The 21,014-nt window shown below is 40.2% G+C and overlaps 2 protein-coding genes and 1 long non-coding RNA gene across 4 annotated transcripts; 2 read left to right on the top strand and 1 right to left on the bottom strand.

Annotated features, from left to right (window-relative positions):
• The first annotated feature begins 219 nt into the window (after nucleotides 1-219).
• Nucleotides 220-7,163, top strand: TMEM14A (transmembrane protein 14A). Its single transcript, XM_015623432.1, has 4 exons — nucleotides 220-327; nucleotides 1,978-2,079; nucleotides 5,490-5,577; nucleotides 6,596-7,163. The coding sequence occupies exons 1-4, from the start codon at nucleotides 222-224 to the stop codon at nucleotides 6,633-6,635; spliced, it is 336 nt and encodes a 111-aa protein (XP_015478918.1). The 5' UTR covers nucleotides 220-221; the 3' UTR covers nucleotides 6,636-7,163.
• A 2,236-nt stretch (nucleotides 7,164-9,399) lies between these two features.
• LOC107202444 (glutathione S-transferase) lies at nucleotides 9,400-19,381 on the bottom strand. Of its 2 annotated transcripts, XM_015623193.2 has the most exons (7): nucleotides 19,250-19,381; nucleotides 15,970-16,076; nucleotides 14,559-14,610; nucleotides 14,193-14,325; nucleotides 13,477-13,618; nucleotides 10,488-10,619; nucleotides 9,400-9,752 (listed from the first exon to the last, which is right to left on the bottom strand). In XM_015623193.2, the coding sequence occupies exons 2-7, from the start codon at nucleotides 16,054-16,056 to the stop codon at nucleotides 9,630-9,632; spliced, it is 669 nt and encodes a 222-aa protein (XP_015478679.1). In that variant the 5' UTR covers nucleotides 16,057-16,076; nucleotides 19,250-19,381; the 3' UTR covers nucleotides 9,400-9,629. The 2 variants fall into 2 exon arrangements, with proteins under 2 accessions (XP_015478679.1, XP_033368927.1); XM_033513036.1 differs by lacking the exons at nucleotides 14,193-14,325; nucleotides 14,559-14,610; nucleotides 15,970-16,076; nucleotides 19,250-19,381 and adding an exon at nucleotides 14,103-14,126.
• On the top strand, nucleotides 14,276-16,775 carry LOC117244087. Its single transcript, XR_004496503.1, has 2 exons — nucleotides 14,276-14,394; nucleotides 16,730-16,775. It is a non-coding gene; the product is annotated as an uncharacterized LOC117244087 (long non-coding RNA).
• Nucleotides 19,382-21,014: the final 1,633 nt, after the last annotated feature.

The following is a 21,014-nucleotide window of genomic DNA, read 5'->3' as shown; positions in this document are numbered from 1 at the left end:
ATCCCCTAGTGGAAATATGGTGTACCCAGATACTGGGGCGTAAGGAAGGGCAGCATTTAGTGAAAGGATGGTACAATAGCCAAGAGGCACACCTTCACCTTCTGAATGCTTTGACACAGTAGTCAAATAGAACTTAGGAGAGTGTAATGTTATTTAGAACCCTTTAAGTAATGATTTGGTTTTTACCAGGAGGAATGAATTTGTTTACCTTCAGTTGCAATATGTTTGTTTTTTTTCCAGAGCTGGGAATCATGGCTGTTGACTGGATTGGTTTTGCATATGCTTCATTGCTGGTGTTTGGAGGTGTTGTAGCATACACTCGTAAAGGTTAGTACTGGGATAGAAGGATTTGGAATCAAGTATTTGATTTCTTCTATGCAGTTTGAGACATGAAAACTTTGCTGTAATTAACACTGCTGCTTTTGATATCCATCATGTACTGCTGTAAATGCACTGAGTCTCATGAGATGTTCTTGGGCCAGCTTAAGCATTTTAAGTGAGTTTGTTTTCAGGGCAAAGCGTGGGGGTTGTTATGTTGTCTTTGACCTTAAATGCATTTTGGGCTTTCTCATCTCCTTTTAATCATTCCTATGTTCAGCACAGTATGTCCTTGATTAAAGCTTATTATCTACAGAGAAATCCAAGCTTGATTCTTACATTTCCAGATGCACGGTGGGAAAAAACCCTTTACTTATATGCTCTAAGTTGGTGGTTAATTCTCTGGTAATGTTAGAATTGTGCCTTTTCACAGTAAGATAACGAGTCAGGTTGTAGGTGGCGGTGTGCCACAAAGCTCCGGTATTCCCGGGATTTCTGCAGTCCCGCGGGGGCAGCGCCTGGCCCAGCCCCGCGCCCGGCAGAGGTCGCAGCCGTACCGAGGACGAGCAGGCGGGAGCTGCAGGCGGGTCTCCGCAGAGCTCCAGCAGCGCATCGGGCTCCGACCCTGCCCCATCGCTTTAGGGTCACCGTCTCCCTTCGCGATGTCCACATGCTTTGCTCTCGGAGACACGGCTTCACATCTGAATTTCTGAAATTTCTGAAACTCTGTGGTTTTGTGTTTGCAGCCAGCTGCACTCACTGACTATCCCATTCACCTGTCCTCTTTGTTCTTTAATACTTGATCAGTCCTCGTGGCAAATCTAGATTATTTTTTATTGGTTATGATTTACATTTTCTTGCAAAGTCTTGATTTAAAAATACCCAAAATAAGAGGATTGGGAGCTAAATGACATTGGAGATCTGGGTTCTTTACTTACAAACATCTGTGGATCAGCTTAATTCAAAGAATGTCTGCTGTGCAGATTCTACACTTTTATCACATGGAACCAAGACAAATGTCTGTTCAGAAATCTAAATGTATTAGGGATATATCTGGGATTTATGAACCAGTTTTTTAACAGCACTGAAAGAAGATGCCAAGTTACTTTTAGAAGCCGTGTTTTCATCCTCACTGCCATTTATTTGTTTTTTCATTCTTTATTCATTAAGTGTGATGTTGGTGATAGCATTCCTTTCTCCAGGACTGATATCAGACTGAAAAGCCTATTACCACACATGTTTTCCAATTTATATATATTGACACATTTCTACCATTCTACCATTTTTGGAGACTCCCAAGTGCTGTAAGATATAGTTAAAATGAACAGACAGTTCAAAGAAATTACAAAAATCTTTCTTAAGTATGATAGAGAAAATAGCCAAATTTAGGATTGTATTTTTCCCAAGTTGCAAGTGTTAGTGGATCCTGATCATCTCCCTCTAACTTAGTTGATTTTGCTCCTAATGACATACATTAGAATGACCCAGTTATAGAAATATTGCCTCTCTATTCACACTGGGTGAGGTAAGCTGGAATGTGGCAAAATCAGTTCTATTTTTAATATATTTGGATAATACTGTGTAGAGAGATAACTGCCTTATAGAGGTTGAGCTTCAAGACATTGTATTGAGAAATAACACGTGAATGATTTCTTGCAGGTAGTAAAATCTCTTTAGCTGCTGGACTCACCTTTGGCTCAGTGGCTGGTTATGGAGCTTACTGTGTAACATGTGATCCGAGAAATGTGAAGATATCATTGTGTAAGTGTTTCAGTACAGTAAACAAACAAACAAAAAAGCAGCATCCTGAAGCATTTTACTGCATGTAAAATTCTCTTTTTAGTAAATTTTGGGTATTGCTTTGGTTTAATTGTTGGGTTTTAAATAGAGTTCAACACTTCAACTTAGCTTCAGCAGCCATTTACAAGGAAAGGCAGATCATTGACATAAAACCAGCAGGTGTTTTAGCACCTGGCAGCAGCTCCTTTTATGAGATGGTTGCCTAACATTGCCTAATATTGTGAAATCCAGCTGAGAAACAGGAGGTAGTACTGCAATAAAATCATTAGCGTTACAGATTAGAATTTTGCAATTTGAGCAGTAAAGTGCTGCGTAATGTAATGTATCCTCACCTCCCAGTGAATGGTACAGTTTGACCCAGTGTTGACTTAGTGTTTTTCCTTTGCTGCTAAGAAAAACAGGATACAAACTATGCAATAATTGCCATGGTTTTCTGTGAAACCCTCATGGAGGCAAAAAATGATAATCCCTAACGGGGGACATCAACCTCGCACAAGGGATTTTCAATAAGAGCTGTTGGGAGTTTGTCTCAGTCATGGTTTTAGGAAAAGTGGTTTAGGCTGTGGTTTCACATGCAGAAATGCATTTAAAACACATTTAATCCAGATTGTGGGAGTACACAATTGTTTTTTCTCAACTTAGAATTCATGGTATATTGTTAATTCTGGCTTTATGCTTGCACCAATCACAGTTATAAAAACTTCTATTTAAAAAAATGTTGAACAGCATTGACAGCAAAGTGTTCCCAGCAAGTTCTTCAGTAAAGGTGGTAATTGTGGACCTGATCTGCTCCTATATGGCCTTAAATTGGATTTCCAATTTAGCCAACATGACCTTGTTCAGATTATGTTATCCCACTGTTTTAAAAAACCCCAAAACTCTTTTTGGAAAGAAGACAGAGCCTTAAGTATATGTAAATTTATAATTATTAATGTGAGCTGCTTTTAAGTAACGTATGGTATTAGGGTCAGTTAAGTCACTAAATTAGATACAGTATTTATGGAAAAGAAGACTCGTAACAACTTAATATATGTTGCCTGTTTCCCAATTCCCAAGTATTTAAGGGACTAATATAAAATTTTCCATTATGTCCTTTTGAATGTCTGATACCTAAAACAGTCAGTGTTTTGCATTTCATGTAGTTGTAGGCATGTGAGGACTTTCTCAAGTGGAGAAATGTATATTGCTTATTTAGCAGAAGTTACAGCCCTGAGATGAGATGGAGTTCACTACACCTGCCTTGAAAAGTTCTTCTTACATAAAGTTAAAGGAACAAAGACTTTTTAAAACAGTCTTAGTTTAGAATGTTTACAAAGAAATGTTTTAATTGCTTTTTATTATAAATGTGTATTGCTTTTGTTGAAAACTAGAATTTTTTCACTTACGCCCTCCATGCCAAAATGTGAAAAGCAGCTAGAGCAAAAAAGAAAGATCAAAATTAAGTGCATGGAAGAAAGTGACTTAGAAACTGGACTTAGAAACCACTACAGTAAATTATAATGTAAAATAAAGCAAGCACCCAAACCTTTAAAAGGTTAGGAAATCTAAAAACAACCTATCCATCCAAACCATAATTATTGACAGTATTTGTCACCTGTGCAAGACTCTCCTACAGTAACTTAGATAATATTTTATTACAAGACTTTGATAATAAGGTTGCTGTAATTTGTCCTACATACAAAGAGTATGTAGCCTATGGGTACCCTAGGCAAATTCTCTTAATTGTTTTATAAATTATTATTTCAGGAATTTTCCTGTTTCACCTGAAATAAGCTCTGTGCTTTCTTGGATACGTAAATGCGTTTTTATGTGTTTGAAGTAGACGTAGAAATTCAAATCCCAGTATTCAAGAGTTAGTAGCATTCACAATGCAAGTTGATTCTGATCTGAATATGACTCACTGGATTGAATTTGTCTTGATTTATTGAATTTCTTTGACTGGTTTAAGATGAAACAGTAAATGTATAGCACTTTCTAAAATCTGTTCTAAAAGTTGAATGTGTTAAAAAGTTTCTGGACTTTTTAAAAGCCAGATAAGTAGCAAATGGAAAAAAAAAACCAAACAACCGAAACTTACATAGTGAATATGCTTTGTAGCTTGTAATAAACTGAAAATATGCTCAGGACTCTGGCAAGACACATTCTGTGGAATAGTTCACTCTTGAGACATTCCTGAGAGGATCAAGGCTATGTAACTAGAAAATAAGAGCAATGGATAATGGAGCATAATATTTTTTTTGCAAGGCATTTTTAATGAGTGCATGTAGTTGGTAGAGTTCTTTAAGATACTTGTAACTGCCAGGGCGTGTTTGTAATGCTGAAGTGAGTTTAAAACTAATTTTTGACACCTATGAACACAGGACTGGCCCCAGGACTAGACAGTGGAATTTGAAGAGAATTAGCCAGATGGTTTAACTGCTTCATAAAAAGGGAACAGTTCTGTGTAACTGCTATTACTTTGGCTGTGAGAGTGACAAAGCCCAGCTGCTCATGAGAAGTCCTGCCTCTCTGCCCACTTCTAGGAAGCATTTCAAGTGACAGTTCTTTAATTAAGGTAGCTATCTTTTTCATTTTACGTGTTCTCCTCCGTCTCCTCATTTATGTAGCAATCTACAGCCATAGTTCAAAGTGAAATCCCTGTGCCTGATGAGTTCATTGCCACCTCCATTTTCAGATGACTACTCCCAAGAAAAAAATGCAGTTTCTTTCATGATGTTTGTTCTCTGCTGCTTGTGCTGCATTTATTGCCCCCTTGGGCTGCCCACCTCGTCAGAGGCAAGGATGGTTCCCTCGTAGCAAAAGGCTCCAAAGGAATTGAAGTCATTGTAGTCATGAAGAATGAGATGTTGATAGCCATATTCTGTAGCAAGAACAGGTGGCAAACTTTCCAATTAGTTTTTAAGGCTCAGCAAATAAAAATCTAATATTCTAAAAATAGAACAGAAAATAAATTGAGCTCTAGCTCCTTGAATAGTTAGAAAACAGCTACAATGAATCTAGGGTGATGAGATTTGTGAGACACTGTTCCTGTAATTCAGTATACATGTTGCTGCTTTGGCCAAGATTCTTTCTACTTTGCTGGTATCCCCATCAATTTAAATATGAGTGAGTAGGATTGACTGATCTTACCTAGTCTTCATGGCATAGGATTTAGCATTCTGCTGCACATGAAAACTTTATTTGCAGCTAAAAGAAATCATGATGGTGTATTTTGGAAAAGCAAGAATGTTTTTATACTCATATTTCTGATCTAATGTTTTACCAAATTGCAGTTCATAGGAAAACAGCAATGACTTTTGATAACTCTGTGTGTTCCTGAGTGGTCCACTGAGAAAAGTGAGAATATAAATATACTGGATTGTCTTTTACAGTTTCATCTTTTCTTTTGACCATTATAATGGGAATGAGGTTCAAGAGGTCCAAGAAATTAATGCCAGCTGGACTAGTAGCATTCCTGAGGTAAATACATATTATGGATCTTAATGTAAAGATTTCACTGGTTTTCAAATAGTTGCCATTTCACACCCAATTCAAGGCAGTATTGGTGGAAATCACTGTCATTCAGCAACTATACACCTTAAGTGAAATTAGTTTTGAAGTCACAGTCCTGTTTCCAGTGAACAGCTTTTTCATCCTACTAGCCAGATACAGGTGATGAGAAGTGACTTTCTCAGCACAGGAGAGGTCAGCAATTAAATATTAATGCATATTGATAAGGCCTTTGGAAGAACCTAGATAAGCCTTAGTGTTTTCAAACACATACACATAAAATTAGTCTAATTTCATACAACACAGTCATCTTAAAAAAAAAAAAAAGGCTAACACTTTGGTTTAGTAGTGCTGCATTCAAAACTACTGGAAGCACAGTACTGTTGAAAACCAGGACATTTTTGACCTGACTTAAGAACTTTGATCAGTATTAATGCAATTAATATTAATTAATTTAATTAGTATTAATTAATTTTTTTAAAAAAATCTGGCTGTTCCAGGCTACTTTCTTGCTCATGTGCAACATTCTGGAAAAAATAATTTTCTGAACTTACTCATTTGGAATTAAATAATCGAGTAACTTCAAAACATTTTCCCAATGAGTCTGTAATAAAAACATTTTCTATGTGTAAATCAGAATCTCCATCTTCTGTAGGAATAATAACTGTTGTTTCATTGTTACCAGATTTAATATACCACTATTCTGTTTTACTTCAGTTACATACAGGGAGGAAAAGAAGCAAATATGTCAAGATGTAAAATTTAAGAATCAGGATTTACACTGGAAAATGTTGTTGTCCATTGTGGATTGCTTTTCCAGCTTTGTTTTGCAAGACACTGAAACTGTAGATTTAGATACCTGAAAAGACAGCTTAATAGAGACTCTAGAGTCAGTTATTTATGATTGCACTGTTATTTAATTATGACTTTCACTGATTTTATTAATGACAGACATATTTATGTTTTCTTGTTTTGGATTTTTTTTCAGCCTTTTGATGATTTTGAGGCTTGTTTTTATGCTGCTGTAGGAGAATTTGGAACCGAATATGACTGCCATGCTCACCAAACAGACATGCTCTCCATACTTGAAAGACAAGTTTGAACACAAGTCTTATACTGCATTTATATCTTCTGTAAAAAATCTGTACCTGTAATTTGATTATTGACATGTGCTGATATTTTGAAAGCTTTTTTAAAAAATTAGAGCAAGTGTTTTGTTGGTATATTTTTATCTACTTTCATTTAAGCAGTCTATTAACTCATGGGATCTTTCTTTGGTAGTTTGATCTCTTTTAGGGGTGCAGAGCACCCCAAGAAATTGAATTACTCTTGCACTGTATTTCTGAAATAATATCTATAAATATATGTTTATGCTAAAAAGGTATCTTGTATTGAAGTATAATTTTGTAGTTTCTGAGATTAAATAATCTAAATCAAGAAATTTTTTGGTCTGTATTGTGTTGCACTAGAAAAACAACTTCCTTTCCAACACACATTCTTGTTCCCCTGGTTCTAAATATAAAAAATCAGTGTTCAAATAAAATGTTAAATGTTCAGTGCTTGTCAGTTTTTTAAGCAAACGAGTGAGACATTTTGTCAATGGAAGAGTTTGCTGTTGTGCTTTGTACTCAGTAGTGGTTTAACACATGTACCATACTGTAAATTGCCAGTAATAAGAACCATGGCTGAAGTTTATCATGCTGTGGAACAGAGAGGTTCCAGGCTCTTAGTACTCTGGAACATGTTTGCCATTCCAGTGTCACAGAGATTATCTTGCTGAAGTCCCCCCCATAAACAGAAGAGGCTGTTCAGTCATAAACTGTTCAGGGATTGAAGGTGCTTTCATTTGTGTACAAAATAAATACTCCCAGGATCTCAAAGCTTGGCTAAGACTGTCTTCTGGTGTACAGGGAATATAAGCAAAATCGTTAGGAAGCAGTAGGGGTGAAGACAAGCAGAATGGGTATGTTTGAAGACAAACAGAAATGTTGCTGCTTTTCATTTTTTTTCTTACAAAGGTTGCTTATGAAGGTTATCATGTGTATAGATACCACCTTTGTGATGGTTCCTAAATCACAGCATTAGTTTGGAAGAGAGGAATAGTGAAATGAGTACTGTTCTGGGCATGGCAAAGCACTGCTTCCAGCTACTGGGGTCATTTTAATGTAAACCTGTTCGGAAGTCAGCAGTGCCCAGGTGACTGGGGCACTTGTGGTTTGTACCTCTGAGATGCACATGGCTCTTCTTAGGCACTAGTCAGGAGAGGAGGTAACTGCTAGGCAGCAATTCTTCATGTACACTGGCTGACTGCCTAATCAGCTGGAGTCCTACTGAGGAGAAACAACTAAGTGCAAAGAAGGATGGCTTATGGCAGTGTTCTTAAAGGGAACTGATGGTTTCCTATTGGAGTCTGAAACACAAAGTGTGTGCCCTTGTTTCTGATGCTTACCTTTGAAATCCAAGAGAACACTGAATTTCATACAACATGAAATTTATGAGCATGCTTTTATGGTGTTACATGAAAACAACTGCTAAAGTTAGATAGAAAAGTTAAAAGTGTGAATGTGTCGATTAGAGAGTTTCCTTAAGTCAATGAGTGAAAAAGTTGGTTTAAAGTTTAAGCTAGTTTAGAAAGCAGAAGACAAGATGGAGGATTTAGACTGTTGTTTATTTTCCTTCTTCTTTCTTCTTCATGTTCTTCTTCTAGAGGTTTTTGGGTAATAGTAAGTGATTGGATAGAAAATGCCACAGTGCAGCACACAGGTGATGGGTCATTGGGTTATTAAGAAAAATAATATATGTGTCTATTGTTAATTGGATAAGAAGGAGTATAAAGATAAAATAACTGCACAGCACAAGGCCAGTTTGTACCATCAGAAAGAAATCAGCCAGGTTGCAGTGAATTGAACTTGTGCAGCAAGTCTGGAGAGACCTGCCAAGTTTTGTGGTAACATCCTAATAAACACAAGAAACAAGATCCTAACAGGCTTTGGAGTTTTTGTCCTGACCCAGAGAACTGTAATAGGCGGGACTTCCCATGAAAGAGTATCCCCAAGGAGCTCAGCTCAGAGGAGACTGAGAAATTCAGGAGTGAAAAGAAGTGCACAAGAAGCACAGCAGCAGAATCAAAAGAGAAAAAAAGAAACAAGAATTTAAAGACACTATAGTTCCCATGAAATTAGGGTAAAGAATCTGACATAATAGTGCATGCTTTAAGCATCTTGAGGTAAAACTCACTCTTACTGAAAAGGCAAGCAGCCAGTGCACTTGGCTTTATTACTGTGGGAAGTGACTGCAGAAGGTAAAACCTTACAAAATAACTGCTCAAAGGTCATTTGCCTCACTGACCATCCACAGCCCAGCAGCAAAAAGAAGAGCAAGTAAATAGGTAGGTGCTTTCAGCATATGAAAACCACAGCAGGCCAATTAAACACAAGGACTTTGATCTTTCAGTGAAAAAAATTGCTCTTAAGAGATTCATGTGGGGATTAGAAAAGTTACTTCTGCCTGTAAACTTAAAAGGATCATGAATTTTAATTTTATTTTTAAAGGTTTTATTTACTTAATTTTTGAGCTGTGAAATAATAGCAGGGAGACAGTGAACTTTGTAGGACACCACCTAGAGAACCAACCCAAAAGATTCTAGGCCTGATTTTAAATGACTTCTCAATTTTCACAGTGTGGCTCCTCTCTCCCGCAGTTTATAAAAAGGGGGTTGGGGATCATGTGGCTTTTCTATAGTACTCCAGAAGCTACAGTTGAACATTTTACCCTTCCAGGCATGCACTGTAATTGAACACACACAAAGAGTCAGCGTATTTTATTTCATATAACTGCTTCACTAAATTCTTCTTTCTGGACTAAACAGGTCCAAATTAGCCTTTTACTCTAATTTAAAAGTGTATAAACAGTGTATTGTTTCAACACTGGCCACATGATACAAGTTACAGAGCACATCTATGCAATTTACACTTACAAAGCAAGCTCTGGTAATATACTACAGTTGGGTTATCTTCATCAGATTAGATATTGAATATTTTCCTCACAACAGCAACAAACTTATCATCTGTTGGTGGCTTCCTCTGGCTGCCAGGCTGTAAGAATTTTTTGATTGTTGGAATGTTGCTGATTCTTCCTTTAAAAGCCTGTAAGAAGCAAAGCCAGTGAGATTAAGGAAATTATAATTCCATCCTTTATAGTTTAAAGATCAGGTATCTTGGATTTTTACTTGTCAGACATACTTATTAAACAGAAAAAGGTAGAAGCTTTTTATGATCTGTAATGCTGTTGCTATGCCTTAGTTTCCCAGAGGAATGGGAGAAATTAATATTAAAAAGTTATGATTCACCTAGTAAAAAGTGGAAGAAAAAAACCCACATCCTGTATCTCAATCCTGCAGATATATTTGAGGGGAAAAAAGAAAAAAAAAAGCAAGAAGGACAGGAGTATCTCAGTGCAAAGCACTACAGAAGTCAAGGCATACAAAACTTAACTGCTCTTTGTATACAATTTCTTAAAAGTTTAATTTTGCTAGCAAAAAGCAAAGGACAAGAACTGCAGACACACCAGGCCACAGACTTTCCTTCCAGTGTTATTGCTGTGCTTGAAGACATGGAAGTAGCCATTAAAGGACCAAACTGGTAGCACTAGTGAGTGAATTCCTGCCAGCTGAAAACAGCTGGGAAAAGCAGAACTGAAGAAAGGTGAGTCTCCAGCAGCTCTGGGACAAGGCAGTGCACTGAGTGTAGGTTTTTGTAGTCAGTCCAGAGAAGTGTCAGTACCATGGCTCAAAAGATGCAAATATCAATTAACTTTTAACAACAGTCAGTGAAATTTGTTTGTTACCTTCCCTTCCATATTGACACCAGATGATTACTAACCTGTAGCAAAGGGAATGCAGACAGTACATCAGGCTTACATTCTTCTGCCATTAAAATGGCTTCCAGCAGATGGACATCTGCCCAGCTTAATTTGTTGCCAACAAGATAATCCTGTCCATGATCTTTTAAGGCCTATAAAGTATGAACAAATTAAAAAAAAAATAAAAATCAAATGGGATGTAAAAATTTTATCTAGGTATTTAACTGCAGAGAGATTTCAAAAAAAACACAGCAGAGCAAAGCCATGCAAGAACCTATTAAGTTAGAAAGTGATAAATATTCTTTAAACAAAAAAAATTAATCCAGAATTCATGTTTCAGTGTGTATGATCCCATCTCTCACTCTAACCTACTGCACCAGGTAGCTGTATACCATGTCCAGTACCACAAGAAAGACTTAATCAGACACAAAAGAAACAGGACTAAAGTAACTGGAAGAGGTAGTCAGGCCAGCTTACATGTAAGCACATCTGAAGTTTTTAAGAAAAAATTAAGTGAATTTCCAGATGTTTCAGCAAAATTTGAGACTGCTGATTACAGTTTGAAATATGTCCAGAATGAAGGAATATAACCTTCCCACCCTTTATGCAGTAAGGAAGGGGACTCCTTTATGGCAAACTGCTGATGCGAGAATCACAGCCTGCCAAAGCCACTAACAACTGTAGCAGACAAGTTGAGATGAAGGTTGCAGCACAGCTTCAGAGCAGCTACCAGCTCTCCAGCCTACCTTTGTCCTAAAGACTACACCCTCCTATCAGGAGCAAGAGAAGGGTGTCTGTGCCTAAGTCATACCAAGACTACTCTTAAGTAAAATGTGCAGTAAAACATCAGTCTGTCGCTCTGGAAGCCAACTGCTTCTCCAGGCCCATCTGCCAGTTCTACCATAGAGGCAGCAACCATGGGCAGAGTCACAACTGATACCTTCATGTAGTTATTTCCTACACTGCTCAAACAAGGTGCACGACAGCTTATCAGACTGGGTGGAAGTTCCCAAACATAGCATTTGAATCTGCAGGGCTTTATATTGTCTTTTGCTGCTCCGTCTGGCTGCTGAGTGTTTGAAGTGAGCACTCACAGCTAGGTATGTTTCCTGTCAGCTTGCTGAATGGCTAACACATAGACTGCAAACCTTGATAAGCTGAATCAATGGACACCTTAAACAGCTGGTACAGAAAGAAAATTATTAAACATTTTAACAAAATTAACTAGGCTAAAATCATGGAAAAGTTCAGCTGTGTCTTTACCATAACCAAACAAGGATTACTTTAAAGACTCTCCTACGTGGGGCATACATATTAAAACATATCACAACAGTAATTTATGCCACCTAGGCACAGGCTCAGAGAATTTTGGAGCATTTTTTAATTGTTTAATATCTTAAAATATATATCAGACTTCTAATCTTTGAAAGATTAGTGTGTGTAATCAATACCTCTCAGCACAGCCCTCTATTGATATAGCAGTGGATATATATGAACTCTGATTACAGAAGTGCTGGATTATGTAATTTACATCATTATTTTAAAGGGCAGCCTTTGTGGATTTTGTTTGTGCAATTTAAGGCTCTAATAAAGTGGGACATGAAATTGCATCAAGTTCTATATTTTTTTGAATGGACTTCAGCTGCCTGGTAACCAAGTCTTCAAGCTGGAAACCCAGCTGAGCTCTGAAACAACACAGCTTTGTACCCTTGGCAGATGTCTGAAGAGACCACTATGCCCTGAAAAAGCAATAGTAGAAAGTCTGTACAGCACAACCACACGTGGTACAAAAGGAAGAGTTACAAACAGAAGCAAACTTGTGAGATGAGGATCACAGCTGGCTCAATTCAAACAGGAAAATTTTAACACACACAAAATTTAAAATAGCCTTACAAGAGAAATAGAACAACAGAACAAACAACAAGTTAGTAGAAAATGGCAGTTGAGTAACATCCAGGCAACGTTCCAGGGAGAAGAAAAGAACAATCCATCCCCTCCTGACCAACTCCTCCCTAGCCAAGAAAGCCTCTTCATGTGCTCTAAGGGGATGGCCAGCATACCAATGCCTCCCCCCATAGCTCAGGCTAACTCTTTGGAGCATGCTAGACAGTAAATAATTACTTTATGCTTCCTATGCTGCATGTATCCTGCTTGCAGAGCCTCTCTGTGCACACCTAAGGATGCCCAAGTAGCAATTCAAGAGAACAAAAATCATAGTCTCTAAGGATAATACATTTAAGCAATGGATTTAAGGAAGATCATAGAATTGGATCTTTAGCTGTAAAGCACAAATATATTTAACTTTGAATAGCAAGAATAAAGGAGCCTGAGTGGGAGACCTTATCACTCTCTACAACACCCTGACCGGGTGGGGGTCAGCCTCTTCTCCCAGGTAACCAGTGACAGGACAAGAGAAAATGGACTCAAGTTGCACCAGGGGAGGTTTATATTACATCTTAGGAAATTTTTGTTCATGTAAAGGGTTGTAAAGCATTGGAACAGACTGTCCAGGGAATTGGTGGACTCACCATCCCTGAAAGTGTTTGAGAAACATGTGGATACGTCACAGGAAGACACAGTTTAATGGTGAATATGATGGTGGTGCTGGGTTGACAACTGGACTTAATGATCTTTAGAAGGTCTTTTCCAATCTTAACAATCTATAACATATTGCACTTCCAGAAAATAAGTATTGAAGTACTGAAGGCTGGCACAAGTATGGAAATGGTGCATTTAGGCAAAACACTGGGAGCCATCACCACTAAGCTAGGTTAGAAAAGAAGGACAGCAAAGAGACCCAGTACTGAAACCAGCCAAAAATTATTTTGTGGCCCTCTTTTCACATTGCTGGATACTGGCTCCATTTATCCAAATACATTTCTAGAGTTGTGCTGTCACTTGCCTTGTGGAAAGTACATGTATGGGGATGGGAGAGTAGGGTGGGAGTGGGGTAGGAGGGGGAGCCTTTAACTCACTGTCTTTGTGAATTACTGGTGATTTATCACTTACCTTTTCATAAACAGGAAAGTACCTGGTTGTAGCTCGTTCAATGATTAAGGCAAGATTCTTTTCTTTTGTATCAGCTGGTTGAAAAGGGAGATACATGATCATTCCCATTAGGTCTGTGGTTCCCTCCACGTACATATCAATCCTGAAACAAATACTTCAGTTTGACATATATCATTCAAACTTTCCATTTTGGTTATTTTCCTGAAATACAACTCTGAAGTGAGACCTTATCTCACTGAGCAAAATGTTTATTAGTGAATGTAATGTAAGACACTGGTTTATTTTCTTGGTTCTTCCACTTTAAGAAAACTTCCAGTTTTTTTCAAAGCACAAATTGTCAAACAGGCTCAGTATATACAATAAGCAAGATAAAAGGCTGCAATTAATGTATTTAAAGTAGAATTCATGCTGTTTTCCAATGATAATCTATTAATTTATGCTGTGGGAAAAAAGACTGAATATGCAAATCACTTTAGGAAAAAAAAAATAGTTCTGAGGTCTAATCATGAGAGGATGCTGGCTACCAATTGCCAGTCCATAATAATTTCCATAATCTCTTGAGTTGCCCTTCCATTCTCACAAAATAATCCCTCTACAGTAAGTGACAGTCTGTTAGGTGTACTCACCTTTAGGTGCAGATACTTCACAGCAACATTCTTCCTGTAAATGTTAACAATCATGGAGGGGTGTTAGTAAGTGGTACACTGTTACCATACCAGGCTCTTTCCTTCAGGTCCTTCCCATAGAGGTTGTACTTTGCTGCAATGTAGCTGAGGATGGCTCTGGTCTGCACCATCTTCATCCCATCAATCTCCACCATGGGCACCTGCTGAAACAGCAGGACTCCATCTAGGGAAGAAAAAGAAGCAAGCTACTCAGGCTGCTGAAGTACTACACTGAAAATAAGGAAGAGCCCTGGTAAGAGACCAAGACATTTCTAATTCTCAGGGATGAAAGCATCCTCAAGGAAGCAGCTCTTCTTTACAGGTCACATGGTACTGCAGGTCCTAAAAAAATACCTCCTGTTGTTCTTTTGTTATATTTGTGTGACTTTAAGTTTAGGGCACAGTTTACAGACTCACCATTGCGCAATTTTTCTAAGTCTTCTTTTGTTTCTATGAATTCTTCCTCAAACTGAAAAGCAAAAATAGAAAGCAACACTGTCACTCCAAAGGCAGTGGAGAAGTGGAAGGAAGTCTGGCCATTAGAATCCACCTCTCCACACTGTTCTCCATACTTTCCTCATTGTGCTCGCCCTGTTGAGGAATCCATTCAGTGCCAGTAGCTGCAGTTCCAGCTCATGGAGCTCTGGGAAGCCAAGGCAAGAGCTGAGAACTGCCTCCCTTTGCACAGCAAAGGGTTCGGGACCTGTGCCACTGGCCAGGTGAGACACAGCAGGAGCCCATGACCCCAGGACCTTCACTTAGACTGTGAGGGTATAAAAGGGATTTCCTTTGTTCCGGGTCCCTCCCTGAAGACACAAGCTCAACCTCTGTTGTTGTACCACAATTAAATTATTTTAAGGACTGATAGAGAGGGTCCTGGATGGTCAGACGGGAATGTTTCCTTAACAGACCCCCTACTTCATCTCTGCTCCAGCAAATAACCCAAGACTTTGGTGTCCCCAGCCCCACAGGACTGTACAATGCCTTATGCTCCAGAAAGAACTTCCTCATTATAAAGACCAGACTCGTCTGCATGAACCATAAACAGATACCAAATCACTCACTTAAAAAGCAGCTGATGCCACGTGAAATATTGAGAAACTTCTTGTAAATTATGCCTCTCTTGCACAGCATTTATCTCACTCCTTAATCTAATGGATTTTTTTTTTGAATGAGGACATTTGAATATGACAAGATCTTGGTTTCCACAGCACTCATGCTCTGCACATTCTCTGTCAGTAACATTCTCAAGTGAGCACCATTTTAAAAAGCCTTTTATTTCCAACAGAGTAGAAATAGTTTCAATAAACATATTCAAACAAAAACTTAATGTAGAAATTAGGATGGCCTTCACCTGATGTGAACCTAGACAGATCCCCTAACACTGCTTTTGGGGCAGATCTGCTGATTCATCCTACGCAGGTTCTGACCCAAAGAACAAAAGGCACTTTGTTTAGAGAGAATGTTCAAAAGTTTTCATGTGGTATGCATGTTCTTTCAGTGGAGAAAACTCATGAGATACAGGGAAGTTATGAGCATTGAGAAAAAGTCACAGTTTTGTCTGTAGTAACAATTTACAATCTCAGCTTAAAGTATGTTTCAAAAAATGACACCCATCAATTCTCTTTGTACGTTAAAATATTTTTACTGTGCAACTACTGCTCAAGGAATACATGAAATACAACACAAGAGTGTATCACTCAATCTAAGCATTCTGCATCACAATATGTGACGATGTGCATATCCCTAAGCACAGGTGCAATTGGGAAACCCTTCCAGAGAATACCTATTTTAATCACAAATCACTTTATTAAAAAAATGTACAAACCTCAACACCAGCTGCTGCTAGCAGCCATCGGATTGACTCCATCTTCCCCCTTCCCTTGGTGTAGTGCAGCTTGGGTTTGCCCGCCATGGCTTCAGAGTTCTTGTTTCCTGATAAAATCAAGATGATAATCTTATAGGAAGCATGCTTTAAATTAGCATTTCAAATGTCCCACTCCAAACTACTAAATACAGTTGGATGAACGTGAAAGTAGAAGAATAATCAAGTCCTACACACTTGTGCTTGATGCAAACAAGTTTCCTGTGGATTCATGGAATAAAAGAAAAACTACACACTACTACAATGTGCACCCATTCAACCCCATCATGACAATAAACATCTCCTAAATAATATATTATTATAGTTTTCACAGTGTACTGGAGCTTTACAACCAAAGCAGAATTGTAGGGTATTCCTGAATTAACACATTTTTAACCTTGCAGTGATGCAATCTCTTCAGTAGATGTTGGGTTTTGTCACATATCATACCATTCTTGAAAAATGTACTGTAGCAAATGAATAGTATTGCAATAAAGTAGATGAGACTCAGTTTCTTTATGAAGGAAAAGCTGAATCTTTATTGCTTAGGTCATATTTTATAGGATTCTCAGAATGCACTGTGTTAGATCTACTTGGCTAACAGTGACACTCGGTTCATTGGTCAGTAAATGGCATTTTGCACATCTATTAAATGTCTCTATTCCTGGATTATTTACATATCTTCTTCACTGATTCTCATGGGATCAATTTCTTGTTTTTGCAGGTGCAAACTTATTTTCCTCAGAAGAATAAATTGTTGTGCTAACTGACTTTCATTCTTATGGTTTTTTTCTCATGGGAACAATAGATTAGCTGTTAGCTGCACCCAACCAAATTAGCAGACCTAAACCATGATATTATATGGCCTTTCTTTTGTAAGATTTCTACCTGTCTGCAACAGAATGGCTTCCAAAGAACACCAAACTAGGGTCACCAGCACTATTTTAGTCTCTCTCAGATGACAATTCAGAGCCCTGTGCTCCTGTGCCTTTACATAAATATGCTTTTAAAAGCAACATACTTCACCAGGCTTACTGCATTCCCTATTTAGCTAGTTCTACTACAGTGAAACTGTAACAGGGATTTATATTCTATCTGCCCTGAAAACTTCAAAATCAAAAACCAAACAGATGGGACTGACTTCTGTTGGGCAGATAAGGCCTGGGCAATGCCCTGGCAGCAGGGGGCTCAAGTCAGCCCATGAGATGATGGCACTGGGATGAAACACTTTGTCCTTTCAAATTTCCCTACCATGTGCAGTCACATGCAACTGTGTGACATTGGCAGCTGATGTGAGCTTGCCTGATGCTGGAAACAAAGCTAACACTGTACTCTTATCACTAATGGGTCACAGAAGAATGAAGAAAATTTCATAAGAAGACAAAGGCACAGACTAATAGAATGCTTCATTGTTAAGCCAAGGCTTTATCTGCTCACAGGGAGCCTTATTTATGCTTGCATAGTCTTCACAATACATAGCTGAGCCACAAAGTAAAAATTTTGGTCATAATCCCAAGGCATCAATAAAGAGGCACAAACATCACAACAGCGACAGGGGAGACTTCATCCTTGGCCCTCTCCACTGAAGTCCTTTGTGTTGGGTGCTATCCTCCACAGGCTCCACAGCACACAGCCATCACTTTATTAGGAACTGCACTGACAGGAGAAAGAGGTGCCCCCATCCAAAATGCAGGTCTTCAAAACCACTGCCCAGCTTCCACCTAGCCCTGGCAGTGTCTGTGTCCCCAGGCACCTCAGTCTCTTCTAGCAAAGTTCTGATACAAAAATATGTGCTTGGCAATAGATTATGTCTTGAGTAGAGCTGGCACCTAGTGTTGCTGGATGCCTAGCTAGATTCCTGATGCCTGAACAGCAGCAAGGCACTCAAAGAAGTGACCTGGCACAGCTCCCTTACCAGGCCTTACACACATAAGGCCAGGACCTACACTTCATCTCCCGTGTATGACTTACACTATAACAAGTAAGAGAGTTCCTGACCTTCTCTGCTTCAAAAATACTTCATTCCCTGATGCTCAGAAAGTAGGTGATGGTCTCAACTTCATCAGAGAGGAGAACTGCACTAAACCCTCACAGACAGGACAAACTAACCTCCAGCACATGGGATCAAGGCTGAGGAACACACTATAAGGACAGGTTACCAAAAGCATAAAGAGCAAACATCCTTGGTGTCTCCACAAAGCAGAGCTGGAGCTAATAAAATTCAGAGCCCCGATTGCCAGTCTCAACTCAGTGCTCCACTCAAACCAGCCAGGAATATCTTCCTGCAAATGCACTGCCAAAGGTCTGAATTTGGGGTTTAGGCTGAACGCTTACACAGGGCTTCAAACTATTTTTGTAACTCTGTTATGGCTCTGTAACGAATATCCATTTGTAAAATAGTGAGTAGTGATAAAAGAGTCAAAAATTGGTAACCTGTCTTTCTTGAATAGCAATAATGGACCTGAAAATTAATCACAAACTTTCTCGAGGGTTTGGTGCATCAGACCTCCCTTGGACCACATCCACGCAGGTGTCAGAGGGGCAACTACTGCTGTGATCGCTGTGTTAAATTTGGTCCAAAACAATTCAGGCACCAGTCTTCCAGTGAGAAACAAGTCAATGAATTCAGCAGCAAGCTCATAATCTGATCCAAGATATTATACTTTCCTCCTGGAAAGTGGATACGAGTCCCATAGCAGTTCCCTGCAAGGCTTTGTTGCTGGGGCCGGTCCCGCACGGGGCTGCTCCTCAGGACGGCCGGACAGCAGCGCTGCTCCGCCCGCCTCGCCTCCGGACCACCTTAAGGCTGCAGCTGCTCCGGCGGGTGCTTTCCACTGCGGCTCGGGCCAAGGGCCGATCCGAAAAGCTTCCTTCCACCGCCCCAGCTAGGAGCAGTGTCCGGACGAGGGGAAAGGCAAAGTATTCCCAGAGATTGCGAAACCTGCACTCCAAAGAGCAGTTCCTCTTCAGCTTCCCCTCTGATCCTACCCAGAGCCAGACACAACCCCTCCTGCGCCCAGCCACCCGCCCGTCTTGGTCCCTGCTGCGGGAGGGAGGCTGGGGAATAACCCCCGGACAAACTCCCCGGAGCAGCACGGCAGGACGCTCCTCGAAGGCCAGCCGGTCTGTCACGCACCTCGCCCTTTGCCCTCCGGGCAGGAGCCCTGGTCCCGATAAAAACCACACATCGCACCGGGCCGGCACCGCCCGCCCCCGCCGTGACCCCCGCCCGCCGCCGCAGTACCGTCTGTCCCGGCCGCTCCTCCGCCACAGCACCGCTACGGGATCGAAACAGCACCGACACGGCTCCGAAAGAGCACCGAAACAGCACGGAAACAGCGCCCGGCCCTGCCGACGACACCCGCCGCTCCCGCCCCGCCGTGCGGCCGCTCCTCCCCTCGGCCGCCGCCGCAGCCCCGCCGTGCCCACCGCCCGACCCCGCATCAGCAAACCCCACCGCCCCCGGGAACAGCCACCTCGGCCGGGTCCTGCACTCCTGCCGAGCTCCCGTTGCAAAATATGGAGTATGAAAATATTTTATTGAGAAAGGATGTGCTTTTGATCTTTGTAACATAGAGCCTGATCAACAAGAAAGAAGTTTTAATTCGTGGAACAGAGAGCAGCTACCAAACAAGGTTTAAGTGATATCCAACTGTGGGAAAGAGAAATTACTTGTCAGGAGAATTGCTTTGTTGAGGGTTGAACATGTTTTAACGATCTCAAACCTAGGGGGAATTTAGCAAGGCTTGGAAAGAAGGATGTAGCTCTCATAGTGGATACATGAAACACAGAATTTACGAACTACAAGGACATTTGGCAGAACTCCCAAGATAAGGACGAAACTAATAAAGCCCACTCAGCAACTGTGCTGAGATCAGCTCTGACTAGGCACGGAGGGATTCCCACACCACTAACTCACAGCCCATCATCTCAAGAAACCCAACTCAAAAGAAGAGAAAGATCAAGCATGCAGGCTAATTAGTATGAGAAGAGGGAGAATCATTAACCTATAAAAGAGAGAATACTAATTATTAAGAGAACTAAACAACTTGTAATAAATGAACATTAATGCCTTTGCTTGCTAAAATCAATAAATAGCAAAAAAATGTCCTTAATTTTTGGAACACCACCAAGCAACCAAGCTTGCACAACTCTGAAATTAATAGTCAACGTCTCTCTTAAGTGTGTAATTACTGGTTTGTTGCTCACTGGGTAACAAACCCAGATTTTCTGGACATTTCCTTTGGGCTGGCTCCGAGGCAGCTGCACCTCAGGACCCAGCACACAGTGAGCAGGAGACAGGCATGGAGGCCCCGGATAACCCATGATGTGACCAGGGGGAGGCTGGGCCTGCAGCCCCTGTGCAAGGGGTGCCAAGCACACCTTGTGCCAGAGGCTCTGGCTCTGTGTGGCTGAAAACTGGGATCCTTGTGGGGGATCATGAAACCACAGGGCCAAGTCTGCAGCTCATCCTGGCATAGAGTCAGAACTACAGCCCAAGTTTCTGGCTTGAGTTTCTGACAACACTCGGCAGCTGCAAGTGTTGTCTGAATGCTTCAGTGAGGCAAGAGGGAAACAGCTCCTGCAACAACTCTCTTTCATACATGCTTTGCTGCTGAAAAACATGGGTTTATTTCCTTTTTTCATGACAAAAACTGCTCCCAGCTGCATCGCATTTCATATGAAGAAACTGTTGGCTTTAGCAAGAGCTACAGCACCCTGAGTTTGCCCAGCTGAAAGCTGCCAGTGCTCTAGTTGTAGCTGGATTTAGGGCACAGGCTCTTTCTTTTGCAAACTTGGTGTATTTGGGGTTTCAATAATATCACAGAATCATAGAATGGTTTGTGTTAGAAGGGACCTTAAAGATCATCTAGTTCCAACCCTCCTGCCCTGAGCAGAAACAGATTTCACTAAATGAATGCACATATTTATCAAAGTTCAGCAGTCTTGCTAACCTCAGTAGTGGAGCTTGATTTAAGCGATTGGAAGAATGAACAACTCCAGTACAG

Source organism: Parus major, chromosome 3, assembly GCF_001522545.3.
Source record: "Parus major isolate Abel chromosome 3, Parus_major1.1, whole genome shotgun sequence".
Lineage (NCBI taxonomy): Eukaryota > Metazoa > Chordata > Aves > Passeriformes > Paridae > Parus > Parus major.
The sequence above is the reverse complement of the archived record's forward strand: the minus strand, read 5'-3'. Positions and strand labels throughout refer to the sequence as shown.